Raw genomic sequence first — 18,815 nt, 5'->3', positions numbered from 1 at the left:
CACTGATTAAGCAAAAACAACTGTGCCAGGTAGCTTATCAGACTGTACATTAACCAAGTAGGACACGATGAGCAACTATGAGCAGAGACTGTCAGCCATCTCCCCCACGTGAAGCATCCAAACACCCGTTACTGGTGTGTGTAGTAAAGGCATACTTGAGGAGCTCTAGGACAAATCAAAACTTGACAAATTTGACACATCAAATTGAGCAGCATCTCCTTTCCAACCACTTCTGTCACTGTCAACTGCTTTGTAAAATTCAGGTATTATTTTGTCTGGACTCTCCCTGCTCTTAATCATCCTTATTAGCTCTTATTTCATGCTGTTCCACTTTTATAAAAGTTCAGTAATGAATGCTTATGTCTGGAGTTATGCAAGGGGTTTACAAAAGGTGAGGTGTTTCTATGCATTGCCTGGAATCTCTGGATTAAGAGAGGGCTTTATATCATAATTGCTGTGTTCTTGTATTTCAGGCAGACTGACTGATGTAACAACGGGCATTGTGTATTTCTGCTTTAAAACAGCCCGTAGGGTTTTGACCAGCATTCAGCACGAGGTACAACAGGCTGTGTATTTCCAGTAACAAAGCTTAGTTCAGACAGCTCCCCGGAGAAGACTTATGGGCTCACTAGCTCTATTAGGAGTCATTTTCACTAGTTCTGTAGGAAAAGTCAGATTTGATTGCAAGATCTGATCTGCAGTCTCAGCACCCTACTTCATACTTGTCACAGTAAACAGTGTTTCCAAAAAAAAAAATTAAATCCCACAGCTTGAAATGCCGGCTGAACAACAGCACATGCCAGGCTCAAACTGAAAGGTGTGAAATTATGCCAGCAAAGTTATACACCTCTGTTGCTGAACTATATAAATGCTGCTTTTAATGCATCTTTTCACCTGTGAAGTGTTACAATTGTCAAAACATTCTGTAACTTTCATACCCGAGATGTGACATTTATTCCTGTAACTATTGACATTTAATCTACAAAGCTATGCGTCTTAGAAGTCTTAAAGCAAAATTTATACGCATCTTTAAAGATAAGCCTTCAGGATAACAAGCAAAATTATACTGAATAGTCCAGCGTATGATAGCATGGGGCTATCATGGGGAATTAATATTAAAACACCTGAGAACAGGTTCTACATAATGCCACCTGTAAACATAAATGTTGCTTCAGTATGAAGCTTACAATGGTGTCTCACATTTTAAAGTGCACACATTTTATTTACTAGCAAAGTTTTACACAGAATGAGGACTTGGAGAGAGAGGATTTGCTTCATCAATTTCAATCAATATAGGTGAACGCAAGAAGCAATTACAGAACTGGTATATTTATTTGTTATTGAATATTGTGACAACATGTTGATAAAACACTGGAAATTTACACCGAAGGAAATCTTTAGTTCCTGCTCCCCCAGATTAGCAAAAAGAAATGCTTCCGCACCTGTAATCAAAAGCCCTGTCTCATGGGAAATGGGTACTCACGGACACAGAACCGTATGGATCGACAGAGGGGGAAGTCTTGTCATCTTTAATCCGCAAATATTGCGTAGAGAGAAAACACCCTTGGTATGTCACATCAGTGCAACTGAAACATTTCACACAGTCAACAAATACAATAGTTGATCTTCATTATAACCGTATAAAATACTAAAAAGGAGACTTCAGAGGGGCATAAATGTTCTCCAAAATAGTCAGAAAATATTTCTGTCAAGAAAATAAGATCTTTTTAGATAATAGATTAACAGTACTTTGAGTAGCAACCATTTGTCATTCACGACCTGAAAAGGCACTCAACATCTGAACGTGTGAATAGAGAATACTGATAAAACCTGGCTTAGAAGCCTGTAGGAGTCACCAGTATTGAACACTGGGGAAAAACCTATCTACCATGAACAATTACAATATTTTTTTTAATTACTATTTATTAGAGCAGAAGTTACAAACATGGGTAAGATTCTATGTAATGAAGGCAACATTATTACATTATCTTCATATATTAACATGTAATGAATAAAGCATATTAAAATGATAGCTGAAATAATCATTATTGAACTTACTGTCCTCTATATCTTGCTAAGGGACTTTGTCCAAAAGCAATTGTGGCTGTTTTCTAAATATAGCCAGCTGAATAAATATTAATATAACTCAAGCTCCTAGACTGTGTTTTTACGTTTTTACCTACATGCAGCACAAGTCTGACAAAATTTCACAATTTCTCTGGAAATTATTTGTAAGCAAACACACTAGCTATCTCACTACACGTGCCTTCAAAATATTGAGAGCAAATTTTCAACCTGCATACAGATACGGGGACTGTCAGCATGCTGACAAGTGTGGCCCTTTCCCTACCTAACATTCAGAGCTTTGCTTAGACAATCATTCAGATTCCTGGAAGCACCACATCTAGCAAAAGTTCAGTGAAACCCTTCCTTCCAAAGACCAGCAAGGCTTCAGAAACACTTCTAGAACTGTGAATAGAAAACAAGCATTTTCCCAGTGTGAGATTTACAGAAGATTGATTTTTTTTCTTCATATCTGGAAATCTATTACTTCCCACAATTGAGTATAAATGTCCCCTACACCTTCCAGTCCCACCATTTTAACAACCTGACTGAGGAGGCACTTGATACGCTTGCTCTAGGACTTACATAGCTATGTTTTTTCCCAATGATTCATTACTGCTAAAGACTAACTTTGATATTTACATGGGCCCCTACATTTAATCAGGGTATATAACACTCCAAGATCTTAATCTGTATCCTTTCAAGTTCTTAGCAACTGGTCCATGAAAGCCTGTCTGGTCCTCAGGAAAGTTTTGGTCCTCTGTTATCCAAAAGGCAAACACAGATTCTGGTGTTGCGTCTCACTACACCAGTTAGATATTCAAACCAAAGGAATTACCTAAGCAAAAAGACCCCAGTATTTCATATACCTTATAATGGTCAAAGGACTTCCTTCTCCCACTTCTGTATCAAAACTTAAGAGCTATTATATAGCAACTGTTCAACATCCTCTTCTGGGCTCTGCTCCACAGAAAGTATCTGAGCAGGGATTTGTCTGAATTATTTCAAGAGGAAATAGAGAGCATCCTCTGACATCTGCATCCACATCTCTTCTGAACATTAACTTCTTATCATCTCCTGTAGGTAAATATACGAAAAAGTTACTTTAAATGAGTTTATCATGGGGCAGGGAAAGAAAGGGTATGGGGAGGCAGCTGTAAGGTATCACCAATGAACTGAAAGCATAGTAAATTGTGAAAGGGCTGTGAGTAACAATAGCCAGAAACGCAGCAATCCTGTATGGAGATCAGATCACTACCTGTATATAAATTTACTAACTTCCCACCCAGATGTACCACATACTGAGTTACCTAGCAATGTTTTAGTTGTCTAAAGCATGTTGAGTTGTTAGCATGCATGTTATTAACAGTATAACCACCTATCTGCTAATGCCCATGACAGATACTTTGCTATCCAATTAAGCAGACAAATCCTGCTCTTGAACCACCACTGCGCATAGCGTTTCTGAGCTAAACTGAACAAACCTTTAACTGCAGAGAACTCCGCACTCCTTTTTTTACACCATGTTTATATTCTTTAAAACTTTTTAAAAACAGTTACCATTCATCACTGTAAGAACTGGCAACTAACCTTACCTGCCAGAGACCTGTCAAATTCAGTCAACTTAGTTCTGGTGTCCCTCTTTCTCACCTGTGCTCTGGATGGTCCCCTGAAGTTGTGAGCCATCACGAGGGGTAACACCTGGTGCTGCCATGGTGCGGTGAAGGGTCTTGAATTTCACTTTTTTGTGGAACATTTTCTTGTATTTTCTTTGTATCTTTCTGAGCGACTCCAGCTGCATGCAACTGTCCATCTCTGAAAAGCCACATTCATCAGATAAAAGATTAGAAGAAAACTTTTTTGGCTTTTTCTTCATTTTGTGAGCACTTCTCTCCTCTTCCCCAGATTGTCTCTCACTTTTCTGTCCTTCATGTCTTAATTTACTACTAGACCTCTTGCACGACTTTTTAAACTTATGTTCACACTCCCTTGCCAAGTCCTCATGGACAGCATTACAACAGAAGCTACATTTGCTGTTTTCCTTCTCTTGACCTTCCAGAGTTACATTTTTAAGGTAAACCAGTAATTTTCTCTCCCCTGCTCTTGCAGGCAAGCACCCTTTGCCACAATTGCTGTAAATTTCTTCACACCTTCTTTCTGTTCTCTTCATCGAACTGCTACGTGCCCCTCTAAAGTACTCTGAATCACTCATCTCTTCCAACAAATCCTTTAGCCTGCAAGCAGATCTGCATGTTTCGTATGGTACAGTACCTTCATCACTACCTTCTTGTTTGAATTCCTTATCATGAGTAACAGCAGTGCAATCCAAAGAATGATTCAGTCCAGCACGTGGTAAGTTATCAGCAGTGAGAGAGTCATTCCTCTGCACTTCCAAACTTCTTGCAAGCCTACCCCCATAGGCTTTGTTTTCTAACACCGTGTCTGTGGACCCCAGTTCCCCAATAGTGATGACCAGTCTATAATTACCATCGCTACTACAGTTTCTCCTGTTGAGGTTTTGCACAGGGCTCGCTCCTCTGAAGCGTTCACCATGTTTGTTACTTAAGCAGATGTCAAAGCCACTATCATCATCAGACACCACTCTCTTCCACCAGGACTTGTTCACCGTGCTTTTTGGCTCTAAGCAAACACGTGCGTAGCGTGGTGTCTGATAGTAGTTTAGTAAATAATGGATGAATTCATCAGTCTCATAAACCTTTGGCTTTTTGCAACCATCTTCATCAGACACTGTCTGCGTGTGAACTACATTCAGTGCTGGGAAGTCCCTTCCATCGAGGGATTCGATGACCCTGCAGTCTTGCGTAACCGTAATCAGTAAAGATCCACAGCCAAAGGAGTTGTGTGCATCTCTGCCAGGCAGTCCGTCAGAACTCGGGGCTGTAGAGGAATCACTTAAAATCGTCCTGACTATATGACAAGTAGATGCATGGTAGTTACTCGCATCTCCTTCCTCACTACATAAGCTGCTACTTTTTCTGGTTAATGGGCACTTAAACTCTTTCTTACGTTTCAGTTCTTTGTGTGTAAGATAATGGGGGTTAATCAGTTCCTGATGTGTGCCTTTTAATCCTGTTTCAGGAAAGGAATTGTCCTTCCTTACGCCCAATGAAGGATCCACTTTTTGACTTGCCAACTGCACAAAATCCTTCAAATAAAAAAAATCAGGAAAATTATTATGTAAATTTTTCAAGCACTATAAAGAGTGCTAAACTGCAAACTCATGAGCAAGCAGTCTCACAGTCAGAAGAATTACACAGGTGATGGGTAAGTTTGGCTGAGTTCGGAGCTCAATAGTACAATCTCACAATTCCTAAGTTAGAACTACAGATATTTCATCATCTCAGAAAGCCACATTCTCAATTAAAGGAACCTTTCAACCAATTCACCTTTCTCACTGCAACTGTGTAAGAAAACATTCTTTGTTTGATCACAGCATCACAACAACTAGTATTGCCAGCAACAGTTACATTACCACACTTTTGTAGATCAAATAGTTTATTTAGAATAAATTGCTTTGTTATACATTGTTGTAAATGGCTCCAAATACAACCAATCTAAAGCTTTCCAAGTGGTGAAACCAAGAAAGTTGAAGTTTATTTAACACATCACCTTCATGATTAAAAGGGTAATGTCAGATTTTATAGGGCCCTAAAATCACGCAGAATGCCTCTGATTTCAACTCTAAGTAAATTATAGTCCTTTAGAAATCTTTTAACATTAAGGACTGGGGAAAACATACACTTGTAAGAGCTGTAAGCAAATGTTACTTAGCAAATAGTAAAGACAAAGTCATGTTAGTACCCCTGAGAAATTAAAACCCCTGTTTTCATTTAAAACATTATCTTTTTAGCCCAAAGCACTAAAACAACCTCCAAACATTAGCCTGTGTGCAAAACACTCAAATTTTTATCAATCCTCTGCTGACTTTCTCAAGACATTAGCCAAATCAAACTGAAATAAAACTGATAGCTTCATGCTGGCCACAAAAGAGAGGCTATTAGAAATGCAGCTGCCATAAATCATGTCAATTTAATTCTGCCACTTGTAGACCTGAAACCAAAACAAGCAGAGATAGCATCATTTACGTCCCCGCCCTGAAACTCCTTGTTTGCAATGCTGGATCAAGTCTAATAGAGCTGATACAGCCCTTCCAGCCCTATTTTTATTCAGTAACGACAAGGCCTCAAACAAGCATCAAAGGCAAAGTTTCCAGGTGGAAATGTGCTACCTTTGCTCTCAGGGTAAGACAGAGCAGATTGTCACAAGACTTAGACCTGAGGCCTTCTCAGTGTTTGGTCAGTACCAAGGCATTCCTCTGAACAGCATCAAGACATCAAATGTCTAGTGAATTATTCAAGGTCTAATAAAAATCCTTCAAAATTTAAAATACGTTTTAAAATAGTCTTACTTTCACATGGTTTAACAGCACTGTAAGCAGTCTGACAGACTCCACTCTTCTCTGAGCTAGCAGGGATTTCCTTTCTTCCCATTCAGGCATATTCTCTGGACACTGCTGTTCTTCAGCTGGTACCTTCTGCTGCTTTGGGGGATGTTTCTCATCTCCATCTATCTGCCTCTCTTCTCTCCTCTCGAGCTTAGCTTTCTTTTTTCTCTCTTGAACTTCATTTCATCACCACGTCTTTTTCTAGGTAATTATCAATATGGGACAATTTAGATGACACTTGCTTTACATTTTGAGTCCAGGGGAATTGGATACAAGTCTTTGAAGTGCTAATAAGCAGCAACCAGTTGCCAAGAATCCGCATGTGGCTAACAAAGAATCTCGTTTGTTCGAGTAATATGTTTAAAAAAACACGGCACATAGATGACATGCATCCAACTGATGACATGTTTAGAAAGTTCTTTGTGTCTTCAAATGGTTTGTATTCTAGGGTGTCTTTACAAGCACTGCCAAGACGACAGAGCCGCATCATCTTTTGTCTCCAAGGACACAACTAGAGACTAATGATTTGGATCTAATTCTTAAGTTAATACATCTCCCGTACAGATTAGAATGAGGGTCCCATTTAAGAGGTATTACAAAACTAATGCAGGGATGTTTTTGCTATTGCTGAGCAGGGCTGGCACAGAGCCAAGGCCTTTTCTGCTCCTCACCCCACCCTGCCAGCGAGTGGGCTGGGGGTGCACAAGGAGCTGGGAGGGGGCACAGCTAGGACAGCTGACCTCAGCCAGCCCAAGGGATATCCCATACCATATGATGTCACGCTCAGCATATAAAAGCTGGGGGAGAAGGAAGGGGGGGGATATTCAGAGTAATGGTGTTTGCCTTCTCAAGTAGACGTCACATGTGATGAAGCCCTGCCTTCCTGGGGATGACTGAACACCTGATTGCTGATGGGAAGTGGTAAATTAATTCCTTGTTTTGCTTTACTTGTGTGCGTGGCTTTTGCTTTACCTATTAAACTGTCTTTCTCTCAATCCATTGGTTTTCTCTACTTTTACTCTTCTGATTCTCTTCCCCATTCTGACATGGGGGGAGCGAGTGAGCAGTTATGTGGGGCTTAGTTGCCAGCTGGAGTTAAGCCACAACAAGCCATCACTACTTTCTGGAAACCCTGTTCTGCAGAAAGGAGATCCACTAAACAATCAACATGACGTGTCACAGAAAACTCCAGAAAATTCAAGGAACAAAGTGTTCACCCAAATAAGTATTTAAAAAAATATTTTTAAAGTGTTTGAATTGGAAGGTATTAACAATAGAAGCATAGCAATATTTTCAGAGACCTAGCATTACAGTCACTATGCTCCACATTCCAAGCATTTGGGTTTTTTAAGACAGGAAGGTGTGACAATTTAGGATGCCATCCAAACACATTTTCTACAGAATTAAAACTTCAATATACTACTTTACTCAAATACAAAGATTTAAAAACACTGACCGAAAGATAACAACAATGAAAAAATAACATGTAAAAAGGGGCAGAGAGAAAGACAGAAGTGTTCACCTCTAGCTTTGGACCTTCCAGTCAAGTGGGAGGCACCCAGAAACATATGTCACATTAATTTTACTCCAGGGCATAGAGACATTAATTTGTGATGTTGCAGCACAGAGCAATACAAAAAGCCCACATGCAGAACCTTAAGCAATCAAGCCTCAGAGCAATTTGAGACCAATGGCTCTCCGATCTCACACCAGATCATAGAGCACTCCAATCTGAAAGAGACCTCAGGATGTCTCTAGTTCAACAATTCTCATAACCCAGACCCCTCCATCTGATGTTTTACACACAGAATTATCATGATGCTTTTCTTTCCAACAGTAACACATAAAAACTACATAGTATTGCTTCAAGTTCCCTGACTCCTGTTTCCTCAAAGCCTGGATTTTTAGAGTAGCCACTCTCTCTGGATTTTACTTGATATGAGGAAGTGTAACAAATCTCAAGAAAATGGGACATTCTCTAAAAATACACTCTCACCTTTCAACCCCCTCTCCTTTCCCCCTTTTCCGAACGTGCTCCTGTTCTTGCAGCTTTAGTCTTTCCAGGCTTCTCTTTCTTATGGCTCCTTCACTAAAGTGTCTGGTTGTATCAAAAGTCACCTGTCACAGAAGAAGCAGAGTCAGACTTAGCAGTCCAGTTTGCCGTGTATTTATACAAACACAGACAACCTGCTGAGCAAATGAGAGACCCTAGGTGACTAACAAAATATTACTATACCCACGAAGACTCACTCTACCCTGGCATACTAGAACATCTCTTCTGGAGTTCATGCTGGGGTGTCAATCAAGCTCAAATGTCCCACTCCCAAGTGTCTCTTCCTGCTGTGGCATCAGGGGCCCCCAATCTGACATCATACCTTTGGCCAAATCTGTTCCTGGCATAACCTTCTGGGGACTCAAAGTTCAGCGTGTTCAGCAGAGCATTCCTACTGCAGGATTTGTGCAATTCTGCCAAAACTAGAGTTCACTGACTCTTAGAGCAACATCTTTTGGATCAAATACTTGCCTGCTTAAAAATTGGTGAATTCTGTTGATGTGTGCTGCATTTCATCAGCTTCAAATGACTAGATGTGAGCACAGTCAAAGAAAACACTCAAGGAAATTGCATCAACGTCTATCTACACTGAAAAAATAAGTAATGTGAAGTGTTATTTCCAGCATAGAGGTATATTTTAGGGTCACAGTTTAGAAATTACCTGCTGGAAAAAAACACCGAAACAGGGTACGCTATACTAAGTACCTACAGAGGTAAGCTGTTAGGCTGTGGAAATCAAGCTTACAGACTTCAAGTTTTCTTTTGTAATGTCACACTAAGCATAGCACTTAAACGGATTCATCTCTCAGCATACTTAGAGCAAAAAGGTGCACAGAAGAGAAAGGGTACCCCTTACTCACCAAGAACCACCTAAATAGGGCAGCTGCCACACCTACTTCATGCTTAACAATAAGAAACCAAGTATCTTTCAAAGACTCTTGCCAGCTCCTGAGATCATCTCCCAGTTTTAGTGCCAACCACACTGAAAATATTTACAACTTTTAGCTTACCCAACCAATTTTTCAGGAAATCAAAGCAGTAAAATGTCATTTTTCAATTAAAGGACTTAAGTTCAGATACATGAGCTTCATGTATCAGTATCTCTGTACCCAGCATAAATAGGATAAGCATAAGGGTTTTTTCCCTGTCACATGCTTAACTCTCCAAAAAGTTTGCAGAGAGGCTTCCACTGATTAGCAATGAAACTAAAGGATTAGGTTCAAGGAAAAAAAGAGCCTAAGTTGGCAAACCACCATCTATGCCAGCTTCTTCCACAAAATCTCAGCAGCTAGTTACAAATAAAGGTTAGCATATTTAAATGCTGTCCATAAGCTATATTTTTCTCTCTTTTTAGCCACCATTTTAACATACATACAGACTATAGGAAAAAAATAACATATATATACACGGAGAACTGCAGGAGTGCCACATAAAAGCTTCCACTGAAGCAACATGAAAAAAAGTCCATAGGATGGTTGTCACAGGTTAAAAACTATACTGCCATCACTTGAAAAATACCTGTTTGCCTTCAATACAGGAATCTACAGGGGAAGATAAGTGCAGTACAAGAAGCTGTTTGGTAAAAGAGGGTAAATACACTTCACTCAGAACAATGAAGAAAAAACCCACATATGTACTGAAGAAAAACTAATGTAATTTAAAAAACAAACAACAACAAAACCTGGAATCTCTGGAAGCATCAGCTACAGCAGACTGCAGCACTGAATTGCTTGTGTTAAGGAACTGCTGCCAAATGCACTCAGAATTAACCACAACTTCATCAGGCAAAGCCGAGTATCTCAGGATTAATCTTTGAATACGGTCACTTACATATATATTTAGACACACCTTCAGCATGTCATACAAGCAAAGCAGATACACTACAAAACTCAAAAAGCGAGTAGTCTCTAGAATCCTTTCTGCCCACTGTGCATTAAGATAAAGAGCTTCCTCAAGCTATCTGTAATGTTAATATCAACTACACTTTTTCCATCACACTAAGATTTGAGCTGCAGCAGATTAAAACATCGAGGACACTGCTGCTGAAAGCTGTGGAGACACGAAAGTCAAGCCTGAAGAACGGCTGATGTACGCACAAGCTTGTTCTGTTTTGCAAGTGCATCTTCTTTTAAACCAACTGATATTACCCTGCCCTCGCAAATCTTTCTTCACTCGTATCCTTACACCATCATGGCTGCAACCATATTCCTGCAATAAATCACCTAGAAGTAAGCCCAAAATTCTTTTCACAGGGCTGAGTAAGCTATGGCAATTTGCCAGTGCAGACCATTATTACCCTTGCTCCTCCCTGTATTCTTCATAGCCAGCTCTTCAAGCATCAGAAATGTATTTCTCATCATGCAACTGTGTATGAAGCACAGAATTATTTACTGTCTGATCCACCAGCTTACTACTCAGCAGCATGGGCTTTTGGAATCAACCCTGACATATTAACAAGCTGTTAACTTTAGGTTTTAAGCGTTCCAACTGACAAATCACAAGGAATCTGACACTCAACCCCTTTACCAAGTTATTATTTCCTTTGAGCCATTCTGACATGGTTATAACATCAGAAACACATTTGCCCTTGCACTAGGGTTTACTATGAACTGCAGGCTGAACTGTCCTGTGCTACCCGCATGCCTGTCTTCTGTGATCGTGTGTTCTGATAACACTGATATATACTCAAAATAATAAAAATAATAATAAAAAAAAGATATTACTTAAATGTATAAAAAGGAATCAAGATACTGACCTGGAACTCTACAGATCTGTGACAAATTCTCAGCTCTACTGAGGAATTCCTGTAAGCGCCAGTAACTTCCTATGTCTCAAGGGCCTAAAATAATACAGTATTTTAGAACAGATTCAAGCTGATCAGGACAACAGGCCATCAGATCACTTACTCCAGCCTGTGCTAACCGCATCTCTTCCAGGAAGGCACCTGGCCCTGGTTTGAGAACACAACGATATGAAAACCTGCCACTTCGCACAGGCAGTCTGCCCCGTTCCTTACTCATTCACTGTTTGAAATGGAAGCCACTTCTAGATACCGATTTTTCATAAGCCCTCCTCTACTAGATTCACATCCTTTTAGCATCTATGTGGTTTTTTGGCGGGTTGAGTTGTTTTTTTCCCCCTCCTCTTCCAAGTGATAATCCAGGTGCCTCTCCGTCAGCTTTCTTATATAAAATACACAGACTGAGCTCTGAGAGCTTTCTCAGTCCCTCATTATGAGACACTTTCTCCAGCCTGCAGGTATTTTTTGTTGCACTGTTCTAACAAGCTCCAATGTAGAACATGAATCCCAAACCCACACACAGTATTAATTTGGTCAGTGCCATGCACAGCTAATTGACTCCTTTAAGCATGCTTTCTATCGCCACTTATACTCCCCACAACACTGCAATGGAAACCCAAGCCGTTACTAACGTACTACAATAACCCTTTCAGAGCTTTAAAAAAGACAAACATGAGGATAAATCAGTAAAACTCTGAAATTACTTGCCTGAATATCTGCACAATCCTTTTTACAGTGACTATCTTAGAACACCCTGAAATATGTCACCCAGGCTCATACTTAAAACAAAATGAAGACTTTAGGAGAACATTAATAACCTGGCAATATCTAACCTGAAACACCCATATAGCCCATATGAGCAGAATGCAATTAGTGAGAATAATTCAATGCCAAGGCGCCCCTCACATTTGCTTACAGTACTGCTAGCTCAGGCAGCTCTTACCAGCCCCAGTGTCCCAGCTGGTCACTCATGTCAAGCCCTGGGCCACCACAACTGTTTCTGAGACCATACCATCAACCAGGTCAGGAAACAGATCTAGCTTGGAGGCAAAAAAAAAATTAAAAAAAAAAAATCTTATTTCGCCAGGTGACTTTTCAGAGTCTGTTGCCCTGCCCTCAAGCAGTTCTGCCCGCAGAGCTCGACACCATCACTCCGCAGAGGTGGGCACACAAGAGCACCTATGGCAAGGTGCCCAGTGTTCGACGTTATTGATCCATACCGTTACATACTATGGGTCCACAGTAGCAGACAAGAGTGTATCACACAGGGGAAAGCATGTACCAGAAAGAGCCACTCGGAGAAGTTAAAAACACGGGTTTAAACAGATTTTCAACAGATGGGACTTGCGTGTTCTGCTTGCTCTGCGCAAAATTAAGCAAAAAGGAGAGGTGATCGGCAGGGCTGCCGCTCAAAGCATCGAAATGGAAGGGGCGTTGTGAAGGCTCCGCGCCTGGCGTCCCTCCTTCATGGAGCGCCTTCCCGGGGGGGATGAAGCCGCAAGCCGGCCCCATGGCAGCGGCCCCTGCGCCCCAAGGAGCCCCGTGGCCAGGGCCCAGCGCCGCCGGGCGGCCGCGCACCCCTCGGCCAGCGCCCGGGAGGCGGCCTGGGCGGGAACCGGGGGACGGAGGCAGCAGCAGGGCCAGACCCGCTCGCCCCGGTGAGGGTGCGGGGCGGCCGGTGAGCCCCTGAGCGCGGCCGGGGCCGGACCACCCCCGGGCCCAGCGCCCGGGCCGGGGGCGAGGCGAGGGGCTGCCGCTCCCCCGGCCGAGCCTGCCGCCGCCCCGGCAACCGGAGGGGAGGGCCGGCCGGCCCGGAGCCCAGCCCGGCACCCGCCAGCTCGGCCCGGCAGGGCCGCGGGCTCCGGGCAGCCCCACCTGAGCTGCCGGGTACCGCTCCGCGCCCCGGTGCCCCGGAGGACGCGGGCCAGGCCCGGCACGGCCGGCACGGCGCAGAGCGGCAGCCCGCCGGCCGCGGCCCCTTCCCCTCACGGGCCCCGCCGGAGCCCCCAGCGCCCTCCAGCAGCCGCGTCCCCCGAAGGAGCGGGGCACCGAGCCCAGCCGCCCGCCCCGCCCCGGCAGCGCCTCCCGCAGCGGCGGACGCCCTCCGCCGGCAGCGCCCCGCTCCCACAGGCCGCAGCGGGCCGGCTCCCCTTACCCCTCCGGCTGCCGCCCGCCGCCGGGCGCCCTTCCCGCCGCCACCCCGGGGCGGAGCGCGGCGCACGCCGGGCAGCGGCGGGGGGGACCCGCCTCGGGGGCGCGGCCCGGTACCGGCCGCTCCTCCCGCCTGCCGGAGCGGGGCTGGGGGCGGCGGGCGGGGCCGGCTGCTCGGCGCGGCCCCGGGGCGGGGGGGCGCTGCAGGCGCGGGGGCCATTTTGCGGCGGCCAGGGCCCGGGGTGAGGGCGGCGCGGCTGTGAGGTGTTCGGGCGTTTCACGCGTTTGTGAGGCACGATTCGCACAACGGGGCTCCATGCTTCCCCTGGCTGCTGCTCCCTGCCTGCCGCCGGGCACCTTCAGCCTGTGGTCGTCGTGTGTGTGGGCGTTGCGCTAAAAAACACCCCAAAGAGCCCCCTCCTCAGCCATTGCCTCACTCAGGCAGCATGAAGGCCTAGTTACAGGGGTGTGCTGCAATACCGTGGTTTTCTTTGTCCTGTCACACAGGTAACTCACCTACCACTGCTTCATCTGGGCAATAGGTGTGTGAGGGTTATTATCTGCTCTTCCCTGCTGCAGGACTGGCCTGTACGTGTTTAATCAGTGCAAACGTGGTGCCTGTGTCTCTTCCTACTATATGGCGGTCAGTGCGGCTCCGGGCGTGCCGGCACCTCGCCAGCACACTGCCAAAGGTACCCTCCGTGCTTCCCAGCACCTGGTTGTTCTTATTTTAATGTCCCCAAGGGAGCTGAGTTCAAGGCAGTCATTCACTCAAATGCTCCCTCAGTTTTCAGTGCGTTTTTGTCTCTTGTGATCTTCCAAACGCAACTGTAAAACATGGTACATTTTATATTCCTTGCGCCCGTTCTTGAAAACAGACACCTGATTTCTTCCCTTGTGCTAGGTACAGTTGTAACCACAATGGGCAATGGTCATAGGATGCACAGGAGGCTGCAGACAGAGGTGTGTACCAAGCACTTCTCAGGTGGTCTAATTGCTATTTATGCAATTACAAGCTGCAAAGAATTGTTACGTGTGTATTTATTTAGTGTGGGAGGGCATTTATTTCTGTTACAACCTTGTGCCAAAAAGCATTCTCACTGTACAAGTTGAAACGGTAAAGATACTGCCTTTACCTACAAACATTTTTTGGGTCTAGTTGCCTTCTCCGCAGTTGTTGATTCCCCTTGCATCAGGAAGGTTTTCTAGGAGTCTTATTAGAAGCTGACATTTGTTTATGTTTAACTTAAAAGATAAAACTGTTAATGGTACAAAAAGTTAGATTTCAAAGATACTGTCTCTTAAGTTGTGGTTTTTTCCTTTCCATGTGTATTTTTCCAAATCCAAACTGGCAAACTGGAATTTGTGATCAGTTTGCAGCTGCAGGGTCATTATATTCACCTACTCTGTACCTGATGCTTTTCCAAAGATGCAATAAGCTGAAAAACTTCCATGTTTTAACTTGTAGATAAGAAGTTTAATGTAGTCATACAAAGTTATTTCAAGATCTGAGTATGGGATACAGAAATAGGAGATAAGAAGATATACACCTACTGATTCAGGGGACAATGGCTGTTACTGTTTTGCTTTTCCTGTTATGAGAGAGGTTATACAAAAAGTACATTTCCATTTTGTAATTTTATTGGCAATTATTTTGTAATAATGAAATTCCAAACAATGAATATAGTTTATATTTTCTTTTATATTGAGCTCTGTTAAACTCCGCCACAATAGTCTATAATTTTCTTGCTGCCAGCACAGTGGGTTTGAGGCTTTTGGTTTCATTTCCTTGGGCTTGTGACTGGCATAAGAATGCTGTCTTCCTTCTTAAGCACAATGCATTCCAACCCAACATTGTCACATCTTAGCATCTCTGCTACCAGAGGTACTACCTAACACAAGTAAGTAAAAAACTTACACTGTGGCTCCTGGTTGGAGAAAAAAACAACCCGTTTGTTACCTATAATTGAGGAAATTTAAATGTAAATAAAATCGAATTTGTATTCTGTGTTTCAGGGAGCAAACAACTGGAAACTGATCGTTTGCAACTGCAGAATATCCTGTCTACTAGGATCAAACGCATTGCTGGAGGAGCATGGTGAGTTACTCTGTGAATGAACAGTAAGTTGTATTTCCTCTGGCAAAGGAGACAGGGAAAGCTAATGTTAAGGAAATCACTCTGGCAATGTTCTCATGTTGAGAAGTGCCATGTCATATTAATTAAAAGTGCCACATCCAAAACGGATAAAATAATTCACTTTTACACAGTGAACGAACTGATTCACTTTTACGCAGCAAATAATAAAACTATGGAAATCATTGCTATAAAAAATATGGGAGACCAAATACATTGCTTCAGAAGTGGGTTTGATGTTTACAGAGGCAACAAGAAAATATGGAGTTGTTTTGCAGATGCAGTTTTGACCCAGTATTAGCTATCTTGTTTTATGCAAAAGATACGTCTGAGACATTAGAAAGAGATCTCGAGTGGCATAATTATCCCACATTTCCCTCTTGCAGAATAACTTCACTTTTCTCTGCAACCTGCAGTCTTCTAGGCTTTATTCCATCTGTTACCTACCTAGATTGTACAGACCCGAGATTTGCTCTGCTCTTACAGAAACCTTCTTCTTTGAACTGGACAACCAGGAAAGTTGAAACCCAGTCTGCACAAGTCATGTGATGTCTTTGAAAATCAGTTTAGATAGAACTGGTGCAAAGGACTGTGTAAATCCAGCTCATTTGCTTATTCTGGGGTTATTCACATTTAGTGGAAGTGGATTTGAAGTGAATTAACTTTAGGGCACAGGGGCACTCACACAGACATTGCAACATCATAAGATTATTTAATTTCTTTCTACATTTCATTCTACTACATTTCAACTGGGTTTGATTTAAAGCCTGACAACCTGTGCACATAGACAAGCTTTCTCTGGGAGCTTCAGGCATAGGCTGGGGAGGAAGATGGCTGGAAGAAGTCTTGGACATAAAGCATGTTCAAGTATGTGCAAGTAAGAATCTTGGCTATGGTTCTGCTTGTGGCTTGGTAACATCATTCTGTGAATTATGCCTGGATGTTACATGCTGCTCGAGTAATTTAAAAGCTAGAATAACTTTTCATATTGAGACTATATATCTCCCTACCTTTAAGTAAGTAGGAAAAACCAAACCTCCATTTTGTATTTATTTTTGAAACAGAGCACCAAGACCTGTTCCAAGGGAAAGTAGGAAACTTGCATAGGTTTATTTCATAAATAACAATGATACAACTGTTGCTTGTTGCAAATGGCTGTCATTACAGGTTTGACTCATGAAACTAATTTGTGGACTGCTGAAATATCCTTTCCCTAGATACTGATGTGATCAGTTACCGAGTGAGAAGCAGCTCACCTACACGACCACTTTCTAGTCAGAAGCAACCGAAGGATGTGTTGAATACTGCCATCCACTGGCTGGCTGCACAGAAAACTTGAACTTAAATTTCTTTAAGGTAATTAGAAAGTACCTGGTGGCATTTTGTTTTGTTTTTCTAACATGTTTAACTTCCCAGTCAGGACTTTCTAAACAGCCTGTGTGATGATGGGTTTAATCTACAATAAGGTTACCTCAGAAATACTTCATATATAAGTGGATGGTTTTGCTTAGAAGCCATTAAAAAAAAAAAGTTATTAGTCCAACAGATATGTTTTGGCTGTAAGGAGAATTAGTTTTCCAAAACATAAGTTGTCCAGCTAGAGGAAATACAACAATTTCTACAGAAGGTCCAGAATATACAATCCTTCTTAATATAATTCTGGTTTATAACATTTCTGAGCTATGCTTAGAATGTGTATCAATGGCATTAATTCTAGCGTGAGCTTTTTGTTAGACCCAGAGATTGAAGAAGTTTCTGGGTTGCTTCCTTCTTTTAAAGTCTGCTTTACACCTGACAAAGCCAGCTGGCACTGTAAATCGTTCTTAGTACAGAAAGGCAGGCTTGTGATTAAGTCACAGGAGTAGGAGTACAGGATTCTATTTCTGGCTTGGTCACAGACATCGTGGGTTATCATAGGCAAATCTGCTAATTTTCACTATCAGTCATATGGACAACACAACTGCTTGCTGGAGTGGCTTCTTCTTTCACCACCAATGAAGGAACGAACCAAGAACACGTTGTGCTCTACAAGTCTTCTCTCACCACCAATGAAGGAATGAACCAAGAACACGTTGTGCTCTACGAGTCTCCAGCAAATGTCCTGGAAAGCAGTGGCAAATGAACACCTCAGGGCAGTGCTAAATTTAGAGCTTTTCTAACTCATATTTGGCATGGGCAGAGAAATGGTTCTTTGACAGCTTTGTTTACTCTCCCTCCCTGATCTCAGAAGTTTTCTGTGAGACGTTAAACACAGTTAGGTACTGACATGCCCGAGGAAGGCAGTGTCAAAGTAGAATGGAATTTAACATAAGAAATGACAGCACGCTCCAACACCACCTTTACTAATAAAACCAGTGTGTGACAGATTTCAGTGTTGTGCCTAATTCTGATGCTAGCCACAACTGTATTATCCTGAAGCAATGCACTGATAGTGACCAAACTATTTGCAGTGTTCAAGAAAAAAACAAGCCAAAACAGAAACAAAAACCACCAAAACCAATCCAGAACAGTACGAGAAACTAAGGAGGACATAAACAATATAAACTCAATTAGGCTGGCAGAAATGGTGAAAAGAAGGTGCAATGTAGAGCATTCATTTTTAGTAATCTCATATCCTGCAAGTGACATCCATTTTTTTTAATGACTGGTTTTATTTTGGCAGGTTCCTTTACACAGGAGAAAAAATTGACAACAGACAAACTCACACCAGCCACCGTCTTCTCCACAGATTAGACTGTGCTGTGGAAAGCTGAGGTCATCTGCTGATTCATTTTATCAGCCAGAACAAGGTATGTAAAAACTTGACCAAAAATGAGTAGTTGAAATGGGAAGACTGGGTGGAAAAAAACTGTGCTCAAGAAGAATCTTAAGCTGAGGTTTGTCTTTCTTGGGCAGATGAGCAAGAAAGGCAAACGCCTAGAAGAAATGTCACATTTTTATGGTTAGAAGTCTTCTGTTTCCAAGCAGTACTAAAGTATAGCAAGTTGATAACCCATTTATTGTTGTTTCAAATTCTTCCTTAAATAGTTGAGTTCCTGGCAACTAGAGAGATGTCTTTTAGCTGTTTTATTGATTTGGGAATACTCTATTGGATTGGTGGCAGAGCGTTCTTGCCAAAGTTGAGCTAAGGAGCATCTTTATACTGTTT

At 42.5% G+C, this 18,815-nt stretch overlaps 1 protein-coding gene across 9 annotated transcripts; it reads right to left on the bottom strand.

Moving 5' to 3' along the window:
* Nucleotides 1-1,196: 1,196 nt before the first annotated feature.
* Nucleotides 1,197-13,685, bottom strand: LOC101923778 (A-kinase anchor protein 17B). 9 transcript variants are annotated; one of them, XM_055817973.1, is made up of 7 exons: nt 13,538-13,661; nt 12,326-12,418; nt 11,338-11,421; nt 8,526-8,647; nt 6,494-6,730; nt 3,715-5,230; nt 1,197-3,141 (listed from the first exon to the last, which is right to left on the bottom strand). In XM_055817973.1, the coding sequence occupies exons 5-7, from the start codon at nt 6,581-6,583 to the stop codon at nt 3,005-3,007; spliced, it is 1,743 nt and encodes a 580-aa protein (XP_055673948.1). In that variant the 5' UTR covers nt 6,584-6,730; nt 8,526-8,647; nt 11,338-11,421; nt 12,326-12,418; nt 13,538-13,661; the 3' UTR covers nt 1,197-3,004. The 9 variants fall into 9 exon arrangements, 7 of the variants coding, with proteins under 7 accessions (XP_055673948.1, XP_055673950.1, XP_055673951.1 ...); XM_055817975.1 differs by lacking the exons at nt 11,338-11,421; nt 12,326-12,418 and having other exon boundaries at nt 3,715-3,879; nt 4,336-5,230; nt 13,538-13,685; XM_055817976.1 differs by lacking the exons at nt 11,338-11,421; nt 12,326-12,418 and having other exon boundaries at nt 3,715-3,879; nt 4,552-5,230; nt 13,538-13,685.
* Nucleotides 13,686-18,815: the final 5,130 nt, after the last annotated feature.

The sequence above is a fragment of the Falco peregrinus genome, chromosome 13 (assembly GCF_023634155.1).
Source record: "Falco peregrinus isolate bFalPer1 chromosome 13, bFalPer1.pri, whole genome shotgun sequence".
In the NCBI taxonomy this organism is placed as follows: Eukaryota; Metazoa; Chordata; class Aves; order Falconiformes; family Falconidae; genus Falco; species Falco peregrinus.
The sequence above is the reverse complement of the archived record's forward strand: the minus strand, read 5'-3'. Positions and strand labels throughout refer to the sequence as shown.

Excerpts from the sequence above, each read along its gene's own strand:
- LOC101923778 (XM_055817971.1), bottom strand. The coding sequence starts at position 6,583 with ATGCCTGAATGGGAAGAAAGGAAATCCCTGCTAGCTCAGAGAAGAGTG. Across the intron at positions 5,231-6,493 it reads TGCTGTTAAACCATGTGAAA|GATTTTGTGCAGTTGGCAAG; the intron begins GTAAGACTATTT and ends TTTTATTTGAAG. Across the intron at positions 3,142-3,714 it reads GGGGACCATCCAGAGCACAG|GAGATGATAAGAAGTTAATG; the intron begins GTGAGAAAGAGG and ends ATTTACCTACAG.